The following is a 12,412-nucleotide window of genomic DNA, read 5'->3' on the forward strand; positions in this document are numbered from 1 at the left end:
ATTATTCGTTCATAAATTCCATGAGATTTTGTTTAGTTGTCTAATATTTTTTCTTCAGAATTGTGAGAGGACTACACACTCCATAAAAAAAAAAAAAAAAAGTCTCAATTTATCTAGAATCTTGCAGCTCTATTTTGTACACAAACAGCTCTTAGGGTGCTTTCACACCTGGCCTGTTGTTTCGGAACCTGGCGCGTTTCCCCAGTAGGGGTTCAATCTTCAACTGGCTGGCAGGACCCGCCAATGACAGGTCACGTGACCTGCCAGTGGTTGGTGGCAGCTGCCAGTGGCAAGTCACGTGACCTGTCAGTGGTTGGTGGCAGCTGCCAGTCTGATACTGGCAGCTGCCAGTGGCAGGTCACGTGACCTCTCAGTACAGTTATTTGACCACTTTAATCGGGATAAACCTCCCTAAAACGTATATCATATAAAATGATAGATTCATATGAATATAGCCTATACATAATAATACAATTTATTTTCTTGCAACGGGAGTGGTAGAGAACGCGTTCATCTTTAAGTTTAACAGTGACTGGCTGGATGAGCGGCCAGCGAAGCGTCAGTAACCCACCAGTCGGGATCACGGCAATTTGACGGCTTTAATCGGGATGAATCTTCCTTAAACGTCAATCATATAAAATAATAGATTCACACGAATGCATTAATAATAATAAAACAATGAATTAAATTGTAGTGAGAGTCATATGGAACGCGTTAAACTCGCAGCTCAATAGCAGCTGGCTAGACTGAAGAGTAGGCAACCCACCAGTCGGGATCACGATCATTTGACCACTTAAATCAGGATAAAACCCCCTAAACCGTATATGATCTTAAAGAATAGATTCATGAGAATATATTTATAATAATAATAGTAATGCATTTCCTTGCAGCTAGAGTGGTAGAGAACGCGTCAAAATTAGAGCTCAATTGCCACTGGCTGGACTGAGCGGCCAGAGAAGCGTCAGACCCACCAGTCGGGATTACGGCCATTTGTCTCCTTTATTCAGGATAAACCTCCCTTATACGCCTATGATATAAAAGAGTACATTCATAAGAATACATTAATAATAATAAAACAATTAATTTAATTGCAGTAAGAGTCCTTAAACTGGCAGCTGGCTGGACGGAAGCGGCAGTAACCCACCAGTCGGGATCACGGCTATTAGACTACTAATTAAACCTCCTTAAACCTATATTACATTAAAAATACATTCAAAAGAACATATTCACAATAATAAAATTATGCATTTCCTTGCAGCAGGAGTGGTGGGGAACGCATAGGCATACTCATAGCTTAAAAAGGCTGACTGGAGGAAACTGTTATAGGAGGACATGAACGCAAATAATATATTAATTGACTCAAAGTTGTTTACAAAAACAATGTAGAAATAACAAAAATAAAATCAGAATGATTTCCTTGGAATGAGAGGCAGCAGAGGCTGGCTGGTTGAGCGTCCAACGAAGCGTCAGTAAGCAACCAGCAGATACAGGGGTGTGTAGGTGAAGAGAGAATAAGATGTGGGAGTAGGAAGAAAGATGTTATAACAAGAATTAGGATTGGACATTCAGCTTTAAATTTCAATTTACACAAAATAGGGAAGCATGAAAATGGAAGATGTGATAAATGTGGGAATCCAGAAACAGTAAAGCACATTCTTCTAGAATGTGATGCGTATGAAAGAGAAAGAAATCAACTTAATCATAAATTAGGTTTGATGGGACATGATAAAGTATCACTCAAGATATTACTAGGGAATAGCCAAATGCAATCAAGAATTAAAGAAGAAGTGTTCAATTATCTAAAAAAGACAGGAAATATGGAAAGAATATAAATTATAATTGTGGTATATATATATAAAATATAATTTTTTTATTTATTTATTTTTATTTATTTATTTATTTATTTTTTAATATAATATATATTCTTCTCTCTACCAAATCTGTTCACTCCACACTCCAGATCAGTAGGTGGCGGTAATGCACCTTTAAGTTGGTTTGCCAAAACCGCCAATAAACATCAGAAGAAGAAGAAGAATGGAGACCTCTTTTGCTCCCTGATTTTTGCTGTCTTTTTACTCGTTTTGACTTGCTTTATTTGTTATTTCGTTTATGCCAAAATCCTTGGTGTTTTTGTTCTGACATTTTCGATCCTTTCCCCTTTTTGATTTACCCTTTCGTTTGGTTTTGTTACTTTGTGACTCTGATGGTGTTGCTCTTTGAGCTTTGATGAGCTTATGCTCTATGACGTTTACTCTTTACTCAAGAGGAAGGTGGATAGGGAAGATGTCGTGCGACTTCCATTGTGCAACATTTAGGTAACTTGATATGTTTAGACACCATAGGTAAGAGGTGAACGCCTCTTAAAGGGTCGTAACAGATGACATGCATGACAGCTCAGTGGAATCCCGGAAAATAAACCGTGGAACTTTGACCAATGAGAGAACAGTTTACTCGCGCATGACTTGTATTAACAAATTTAGTCCGTTTAGAAACATTGCCTTGTGAAAGTGAACCGCACCAAAAATAAAAAGCAACATTGTAATAATTTTAATCCCTGTTTCGGAACAAAGCAATCGATCTACAGGTGTGAAAGCACCCTTAATTGAGTAGTAGTTTTTATGTAGCCGGCTGATTTTTGTTCATGGTATTCAGCTGCAACTAAATATTTTTGATATCTAAATGTTTTTTTTTAACCATACTGGAATCGAAATTGGGAATCGATAAGAATCGGAATCGATAATCAAAATCGGAATCTCAACCCTAGTCTTCAGTGTGAAGAAACATTTCTTAATAATAAGAATCAAAAATGTAATTCTTATTATTAAGAACTTTTTCAAAGTTGTAAATAAAAACAAAAAATTATTGGAGTGCATTTTACAAGAAAAAACATTTCACTTTTTTCTTCAGAATAATTTTTTTCTTCAAAATTTTCAATGTATTGAAAATACCATTTTCTTGGTAACAATTACTTGCCATTTCTTTGTAATTGTTTGTGTAATTTAATAGCGATTTCTGAGTGAAATATGTTCCTAAACCATTTTTTCCCCCAGTGTATCAATGTTGAAAACAGTTATCCTGCTTAATATTTTTGTGGAAACAGTGATGCTTTTATTACAGGATTCTTTGATGAATATAAAAGTTAAAAGAACAGCATTTATTTATTAAAAAAAAAATCTTTTGCAACATTATAAATGCCTTTACTGTCATGTTTGATCAATTTAATGCATATCTGCTGCAAAAAATATAAATTTCTTAACAAAATATCTAACTGACACAATATTTTTTTAAACGCTACTGTATAAGATATAAGATTTTGTTTATATCGCCCACTTCTATTACCACTTGAATATACAAAAAATAAAAAAAATTAAAAAAAATCAACATAGAGATGAATCATGGGTAAAAATGTCAACATACCCCATTTACTCCTGCCTGATGGTGAAGGGTGCACAGTGTCTTGGGTGGAGCACATGGAAGGTGGACCTGCATCCAACAAGAGATGTGAGCTGCCAATAACCTTGGATAAAGATCAACTAAACTCTTTTTAACTGACAGAAGACTTGCCTTGATAGTGCGGTCAGAGGAGCACGTGTACAGAGCACCAGGAGAGTAGTGAACGCCGGTGACCAGTGACCTGTGGACGTTAAACTGGGATATGTGCGTCAGGGAGCTGTTGTGCATGGACAAGGTGTGCACGAGTCCACGGTTATCCCCGGCCCACACCTCTCGGCCGCTGTAGGACAGAGACAGCAGGTACGACCTCAGCTGTAGACGTGTGAAGAGGACGCAGAGAAGTGCATTAGCTGACTGTAACAGACACTTGTTAAGGTTGTGTGATTTATTCTTTTATTTGTAGCTTGTGTGTGTGTGTGTGTGTGTGTATACCTGAACTTTCTGCAGAAGTTTTCCCGCCCTGCGGTCGAACAGAGCGACGGTTTGGTCTTTACTGCCTGATAAGATGTACTGGTCATCAGACGCCAGGCACAACACAGCATCACCGTGAAGACGAAGACTCTTGACCAATGGATCTGCAGCTATATCACATGAATGAGAGCTGTCAGCAAATACAGTTACAAACGACTGCTAGTGTCTGAGTGGACTTCTCAGGGTATTCGGCCATCTTTAAAGTGTACACAACATGTGTGTGTTGAAATATACACCATTCAAAAGCTTGGAGACGGTAAGATTTTTTTATGTTTTTGAAAAAAGTCTCTTATGCTCACCACGACTGCATTTATTTGATAAAAAATACAGTAAAATCTGTAATATTGTAAACATGTTTAGAGTTTAAAATAACTGTATTCTATTGCAATATATTTTAAAGTGTAATTTATGCCTGTGATGTAAAGCTGAATTTTCAGCATCATTACTCCAGTCTTCAGTGCCACATGATCCTTTTATTCTGCTTTTTTGTTTTTGTTTTGTTATTTCTGTTATAAAGCACAGAAGCTTTGATATGTTGTTATTTAATGCAAATACATTTATATATTTCTAATTTTAGCTTAATTGTGCAAATACTTTTTGGGGCCTCTGTACATGTCATAAACAACCCAAATCACTTATTTTCTCATTAAATATCGCAACAGTCATTTATCTCTAAATTTAGTGTTTTAGGTATGAATATTAATTGAAATAAATATTTAAACAATGTGACTAATTTTGAATCATTGATATGCAATTTTGCTATTATTAACAAAAACTACAACTATTACAAATAATTTTCGGTAATTAAAATAAAGCTGAAATGAAATGAAATAAAATATACTTATAAATTATACTTAAATATACTTAAAAAAACTTAAAAATTAGAAATGTTGCCTTGCCAACTATCTGAAACAAATAGGCTGAAGTACTACAACTGCTAAAACTGAAATACAAATAAATTAAAGCTATCTAGAAATATAATAAAAACCAGTCTAAATAGAGAAATTAAAAAAACTCATAAAAATGTCAAAGCACATATCAAAATGACCAAACCTAAACTAAAATTATAATGAAAACTGACAATATAAAAATAAAAGTTAATTCAAAATATTAACAAATACTACTACAATAGTATATAAATAATACTAAATCAACTCTTTTCACGTGTGAATCATTCACAACCAATAAATCATCCACGATAAAACCAGGAACGTGCTTTAAGAAAATAAATATCCTGAACCTCGACTCACCTCGGGTGTCAAAGATGCTTAATTTCTGATCATGTGACCCGGCCAGCACCATGTCCCGCTCGCAGGACAGACATAATACAGCAGCTTTGCACTGGATGAGTCCCCGTTCTGCTCCTCCGGCTTCAAGATCCCAGAGCCTGACGGTGCTGTCAAACGAGCCAGACGCCAGCAGAGGTCCACTGGAGGCCAGGCACCACACCCAGCCCCGGTGGGTACTAATGGTCCCGCGTCCCGCTAGAGTGTGCATCAGCTTGCCTCTGGGACTCTCTCGAAGGTCCCACAGGTTCACGTTTCTGTCCCGAGAGCCGGAGGCACACAGCGCCTCTTCTCCACCCAGAAGGAGGACACAATTCACATCTGCAATGTGGCCAGAGGGAAGGATGATGTGCTCCAAGGGTGAAGAAGTGCTGGATGACTCAATCAGATGGGGACTATCCGAGGCATTCTGGGATTGAACTTGCACGTTCTCTTCTCCTGCTTCCGCTGCACCGTTTAAATCGGCATCCAGCTGCATCTCTACCAAGTTCTCACTGTTCACCCCACCAGCTGCCTCTTCCTGTCTCTCTGCCTGATTCTCATGCCCTGTCCAGCAGCCAATCAGCTGCTCCATTTCCACGCATGCCTTGGACCAATCAAAATCCTCCTTTGGCCCGACTGGGAAAGATGCTGCGGGACCCGAGAGTTTTTGAGCCCGAAGCTGCCACGCCAAGCGATCCTCGCCAAGCTTTCCCAATGTCTGACATACCTAAACACAGACGAACAGCAAGAGTTCAAGAGGTGTTTTTTTAACGAAATTAACACTTCCAGTCAGCAGGGATGCATTAAATTGATCGAAAGTGACAGTAAAGACCTTTATAATGTTACAGAATATTTCCATTTCGAATAAATGCTGTGCTTTTGAACTTTCTATTCATCAAAGGATCTTGAAACAAAATGTATCACAGTTTCCACAGAAATATGAAGCAGAACAACTGTTTTCAACATTAATAATAATAATAATAATAAATGTTTCCTGAGCAGCATATTAAAATGATTTCTGAAGGATCATGTGACACTGGAGACTGGAGTAATGACGCTGAAAATACAGCTTTGATCACTGGAATAAATTATGTTTTCAAATATATTCAAATAGAAAACAGTTATTTTAAATTGTAATAACATTTCACAATATTCAGTTTTTACTGTATTTTTTGATCAAATAAATGCAGCCTTGGTGAACAGAAGAGACTTCTTTCAAAATTATTAAAACAATATTATTGACCCCAAACTTTGAAACCAAAAGGTTTAAGGTTTATAGGATCTCTGAGCACAAAAACAATTGTTTATCTTATAAAAGTAAGCAAAAATTCTTAAAATGTATTATTATTATTAATAATAATATATAAAAATGTATTAATATTAGTAAGAACTGTATACCCATTTAGTGAAAGAAGCATGCCCTGAATAGAAGAAAATGTCAATTTTGGCTTCTAAACATCTCTTGAATTTGAAAATGCTTACCTGCGGCAGCACATTAATGACACACTGTGCTGGGAGATGTGAGGCTATCTGGGTAACTATCTCCCATGGCAACGACAGGAGGGTTGTTCCATTGCTAGAAGGGGAGGGGCTTGTCTCCATAGCGCTGATGGATGGTTCCAAGTTCAATCTGTGAGGGTAAACGTCAGAATGCACAAGTCTGAAATTTAAACTAAAGTTTGAAAACATACAGAGCTCAAGTAAAGGCATGAGTCCCTGCAGTCAGCAATAAACCATACAGTAAACTATAATACATTACAGTGAATGTTGAAACAACTTTTAATACAGACCTCTCTGGTAAGCTGGGTGGATCGGCACCAGCAGGGCATCTCTGCTTCTCCTCGTCCTCCAGGGCGACACTTGTTCTCGACATCGACTGAATCACAAGAGCATAAAATGATGCTAACATCACTTTCTGTTATTCACATTTACATTAACCAATTTACTCTGGACAGATTAATACTGCATATGTTACCCTGATTACATCCAAGCTGAATAGTAACCAACATGGCAACATTATGTTCTTCTTAGCAACTAACATATAATAGAAAAGACAACAACTACAACCGTTTGCTATAGATACAGATTATATATTATAGATGCCAGTTGTCTCATTTTTAGATGCTTACTGTATAAATACCTTATTAATTAGGAATAGATAAATATGAGATATGGTGGGCACATACCTTATTTTAATCGAAAATCATTGTATTAAAAGACAGACTGAAAGCGTAAACAATCCACATTTTTCATCCACCTGGTTTTTGTCATGAATTATTGATCATTTTGACACTGATTATGACACTGCACAATCATCTGTGTACACCCTGTTTTTAAATCTGATTTCCCTTACGTATGTTAAAGGTGCGCACTGATATCAGACGAAAGAAAAATCATAGATTTTTGATCATCTTCATCGGAGAAAATATGACTACAGTTATATTGACATCTCTGTGTCTGGCACCAACAGACGCTTGTCAACTCCGGCGCACACTATTTGTGTCATCGGTGTTTCCGCGTCGCGCGTCGTGACGACAAGGAACGTCAAACTCAAGGTAAGTAAAGTAAAGTAAATAAATAATGATACCTTTTAATAGTATTTATTTGTTTTATTTTATGTACTTGTAAGTGTATTTAATCATGTTGTAATATTGAACAAAAACAAAACAAACGTTTCATAATATACCCTTTCACAAGTAGGCAACATTTTCCCAAATTATTATTATTATTGTTATTATTTTTTTAATCATAATAAACCTAATTTCCCAATGGCACTTAATTTTAAATACTCCACTATTCACGATAACCCTTTTTATTTTAAATCGGATCTTATTTTCAAATTAAACAAGATCGTGAATATATTGTGGGTCGTTAAAGAGATTATGCCTGTTATGTCTGTAAAAACAAATGTAATATCTCTAGTTGCAGTTTAACATTTAAATCATCAAGAAAACGCAATAATGCAAATGTGAAGTCATGAAACACAGAATTTATACTGTAGTAAATGCAAAATATCTGAAAACATGAGATGATGCAATATTTTAGGTGAGTTGTGAATTTTTCCCCCCATTGATATCAATAACAAAATATATAGGCCTAGTTAAAATGCACTGAGATTATTTACTCAATACTCATATGTTTAACATTATATATTGAAGACGAAAATATACGGCTTAATTTTACATTTAAAATGAGACAGAGCCTTTCTAATAGTTTATGTCTGTGTCAATAGGTGTGATCTGACTCTGTACACTATTACAGTCAGGCCAAAGTCCAGCACATCCCTGTAGAGACACAAACCCATTTCACAACCTCATTTGTTTGCTTTTCTACTGCAGTATATTCAAATTCACTTCTCTGTATAAGACAATAACTAAGGTACAGTGGTGAAAGCATACTTTTCAAATGAAATGATTCACAAACTATGATCTCATGGCCTGGGATAAAGATTTTGCAGTGATGTTGTCACCATTATCAATGCTTAGAAACTTGGCAGATGATGAGTAATTAGTTGGATATTTGGACCTCAAAGATGACATTTTAGTTAATGTGAAGTAAGGAGAGTACTCTAGCATACTATGTTATTTCTATAGCACCTTTTATACATCAAATGCAGTTCAAAAATATAAACATTATTCAGAGAATAAAGCATATAAAAACAATAATAGGGAACAACAATGACAAAAATGCATATAGAAAATGAATATACAGTAGCACTTTATTTTACAGTCCTGCTTCACATGTACATACTATGTTGTTAACTATAAGTATTAAGTGTAAGTAACTTATAATACAGTACTTTTTAGGCAAGTAGACTGTAAGTACACATACTGTAAAATAAAGTGCAAACATGTTTTCTATAGCACCTTTAAAATGCAATTCAAAATAAATAAATAAAAATGAGGGGGGAAAGCATAACAATAATAAGCAACAAAAAAAACAACAACAAAAAAAATCACAAAAAAGCATATAAAAATAAACATACAACATCAATTCACAACTTCCACACAAAAAAGCAGTTCAAAGTTAAAAATATAAACATTATTTAGGGGACAAAATAATAAAACATTGATAAGCAACCAGAACGACAAAAAAGCTCATAAACATAAATATGCAATGTTAATTTCCACCTAAAACAAGCTCAAAATATAAACAATATTTAGGGAGAACAAAAAAACATAAAAACAATAAGCAACAAGAATGACAAGAAAGCACATTAAAATGAACAAACACAAAACATATAAATACAAACCAAAAACAAAATATGTTATTTCTATACCACCTTTCACATCTAAAATAAGCTCAAAGCTCAAAATATAAACAATATTTAGGGAGAAAACATAAAAATAATAATAAGCAATGAGAATGACAGAAAAGCATATCTTGCGTTTGCTTTATAAAACGAGAAAGCTCAGAATTTTGCATGGTAAAAGCTGCCAGGTTTTTGGTGCGTATGTCATGGAGAGAAGCTTAACCTGACTTCTTCCGGATTTCATAACCAAAAATCAGAATCAGAAGGTCTTAATTTCTCATCTTCAGAGCATATCTCTCCGTCTTTTATAGCCTCGTTTCGCAAATAAGAGCTCTAGTAATTTACAGAACATAAATCAAACCCATAATTTCTTCCCTCCACCTTTAGTATTCAGATGCTTATCATCTTATTTAGCAATGACATTTCAGGGTCCACCCAGTTTCTTATCTTCACATTCCACTCATTTGAACTTCACACTGACTGGACATTTACAAACCAGGGCCAATCTACGGAGGTGCTACTGATAAGGTAATGAGCAATGAGAGGATGAGGCCACTCCCTGGACCGCTTCCCTTCTGCCTGAGGTTAGTATGTGAAGACTAACCTGGAGTCGACGGACGACGACCAACCGAAAAGCCAAGACATTTAGAGAGTATGCGAGAGAGAAGTCAATGAGAAGACAACATTTTGTAGGCTGAAGGCATCAGAATCGAGGCTGAACATCAATTTAAGTGACATTTAAGGAGGAACAGCGCCATCATCATGGTAACCCTGAACACTCAATCTCTCACCGTGCCGGTGGGAATAATCCGCCTCTTTGAGTTCGCACTAACGCTCATTACCTTCAGCCTGGTGGCTTCTGAAGGCCACGACAGCTCTTCGTTCTGGGCCTGGTGCATGTTCACCTGGTGCTTCTGCTGTTTCGTGACCCTCCTCATCATCATCCTGGAGTTCACCAGCCTCAGCGCCAAGGTGCCCATTTCTTGGGACGACTTCACAACGGCTTTTGCGATGTTGTCCACGCTTATGCTGTTGGCCGCTTCGGTCATCTACCCCACGTTCTACGTACGCTCCTCACAGTCGGTCAGGATCGCAGCCACAGTGATGTCCTGCGTGTGCTTCGGCCTGTACTCAGCCGAGGTGGGACTGACCCGAGCCAAACCCGGGGAGATCAGCGGGTTCCTGTCCACCGTGCCGGGCTTGCTGAAGGTCCTGGAGGCGTTCGTGGCCTGCATCATCTTTATCTCTCTGAATTCGGTCTTTTACAGCAGGTTCCCTGGGCTTCAGTGGTGTGTGGCCGTCTACTCAATCTGCTTCATCATTGCTCTCCTCATCATCATCCTCACCATCGGCAGGTTGTTGGCTCGAATCCCCATCCCGCTGGACAAATGTCTGACGGGGTACAACATACTGGCAGTTTTAATGTACCTCACGGCTGTGGTGATATGGCCTGTCTACAGTTTCCAGAACAATCCAAGACCACCAGGCTGCAATCACTGTTTCTGGGATAGCCTGGTTGTTGTGTCCTGCATGACTTGCATCAATCTGATCGTCTACATCGTGGATACGGTTTACTCAGTGCGTCTGGTGTTTGTTTCACCTGCCTAGAAAATCACAACGGTTGTGTGATGAAGTGCTTGTGATGTTCCTCATTTGTAAGTTTTGAAATGTAAAATCTATTAAATGTAAATGTAACCAGATTGTGGCATCAGCTTGGATGAGAAGTACAATTGTTATATATATAGGCAGTTTTAAATATGCACATACTGGTTTTGTTATCTTATTATTATATTAAACTGACTGAAAGTTTATTGATATTAATGCATTCTAAACAATGTTATCAGAATTATTAAAAATAAAAAAAATATGACAACATGACACATAACATATAATCATTTAAACATGATTTTTTTATGTATCTATTTTGGTTTCACAGACTTGTTCTCTGTCACTATCAATGTTTGCAAATAAACTAGCCAGTGAAACCGCAGAAAGTGAAAGAAAGAGAGGAAACATCAGTTTGCCTCCATCGTTATGGATTTATAGCATCATAACTGTAACATCTAGTGTCAGTGTAATATTGATCTTTGATCCTAATGTTGACTCTCATGTAACATATGCTTACAACACGGATAATGTTAATGTACTAAAGGTTACGGGGATAACAGCAAATAATTGAGTGCTGAGCGCTGAGAGATGTTGAAATTCTCAATGAACTTCAACATTCTCATCCTCAAAAAACCTCATGAATTTTGTTATCAGTGGTGTTTCAGGACTGGAGTAACCAACACAATCCACTGGAAATACACCCACTAACATTATCCAATCAGTTGGATATTATCCTATTTATTTTCACCCAGAATATACTGTTTCATTCAGAAATGTATTACAATATAGAAGTAAAATGACTTGTGAATGCCATTTCGTGTTGTCTGAGGTGATGCAGTTTTTTTTTGTTTGTATTAAAGGGGTCATATGATGTTGCTAAAAATAACATTATTTGGTGTAATGAAATGTGTTTATGTGGTTTAAGTTTCAAAAAACACATTATTTTCCACATACTGTACATTATTGTTTCTCCTCTATGCCCCGCCTTTCTGAAACGCATCGATTTTTACAAAGCTCATCGGTCTGAAAAGCGAGGTGTGCTGTGATTGGCCAGCTATCCAGTGCGTTGTGATTGGCCGAATACCTCAAGCGTGTGACGGAAATGTTACGCCCCTTTACATGCTGTGATGCCATGTCTCGGCGCGACGAGACAAAACCAATAAAACCCATTACAAACGAGGCATTTGTTGCATCTTTTAAATATGAAAACGTATTTACAGGCTGTGAGTCAGCATTTTTTATCAGCATCATAGACTGTATAGGGTCAGCATGCACGCCGAAAGGGAAACAGAGGAACTAAATTCACCGGAACACCGGCGGCTACTCTCCCAGGAAACAGTCCTCGTCCTCCATAAAATGC

At 37.0% G+C, this 12,412-nt stretch overlaps 2 protein-coding genes across 3 annotated transcripts in view; one reads left to right on the forward strand and one right to left on the reverse strand.

Annotated features, from left to right (window-relative positions):
- fbxw9 (F-box and WD repeat domain containing 9) overlaps nt 1-7,711 on the reverse strand; it is a 10,691-nt gene extending 2,980 nt beyond the window's left edge. The window contains exons 1-7 of one of the 2 annotated variants that reach the window (XM_016451642.1): nt 7,379-7,711; nt 6,983-7,068; nt 6,675-6,852; nt 5,175-5,919; nt 3,886-4,034; nt 3,565-3,765; nt 3,418-3,483 (exon numbers count right to left, since the gene is read on the reverse strand). In XM_016451642.1, the coding sequence (XP_016307128.1) occupies nt 3,418-3,483; nt 3,565-3,765; nt 3,886-4,034; nt 5,175-5,919; nt 6,675-6,852; nt 6,983-7,065 (1,422 nt within the window). In that variant the 5' untranslated portion in view covers nt 7,066-7,068; nt 7,379-7,711. The remainder of the gene's footprint in view (nt 1-3,417; nt 3,484-3,564; nt 3,766-3,885; nt 4,035-5,174; nt 5,920-6,674; nt 6,853-6,982; nt 7,069-7,378) is intronic. The other variant, XM_016451643.1, reaches the window with a different exon arrangement.
- A 2,331-nt stretch (nt 7,712-10,042) lies between these two features.
- On the forward strand, nt 10,043-11,052 carry LOC107661884 (myeloid-associated differentiation marker homolog). Its single transcript, XM_016451668.1, has one exon. The coding sequence runs from the start codon at nt 10,207-10,209 to the stop codon at nt 11,050-11,052; it is 846 nt and encodes a 281-aa protein (XP_016307154.1). The 5' UTR covers nt 10,043-10,206.
- Nucleotides 11,053-12,412: the final 1,360 nt, after the last annotated feature.

This window comes from Sinocyclocheilus anshuiensis, unplaced genomic scaffold (assembly GCF_001515605.1).
Source record: "Sinocyclocheilus anshuiensis isolate Anshui unplaced genomic scaffold, SAMN03320099.WGS_v1.1 scaffold47, whole genome shotgun sequence".
NCBI lineage: Eukaryota > Metazoa > Chordata > Actinopteri > Cypriniformes > Cyprinidae > Sinocyclocheilus > Sinocyclocheilus anshuiensis.

What these genes read in the sequence shown, in the direction of transcription:
- LOC107661884 (XM_016451668.1), top strand. Translation starts at nt 10,207, where the DNA reads ATGGTAACCCTGAACACTCAATCTCTCACCGTGCCGGTGGGAATAATC.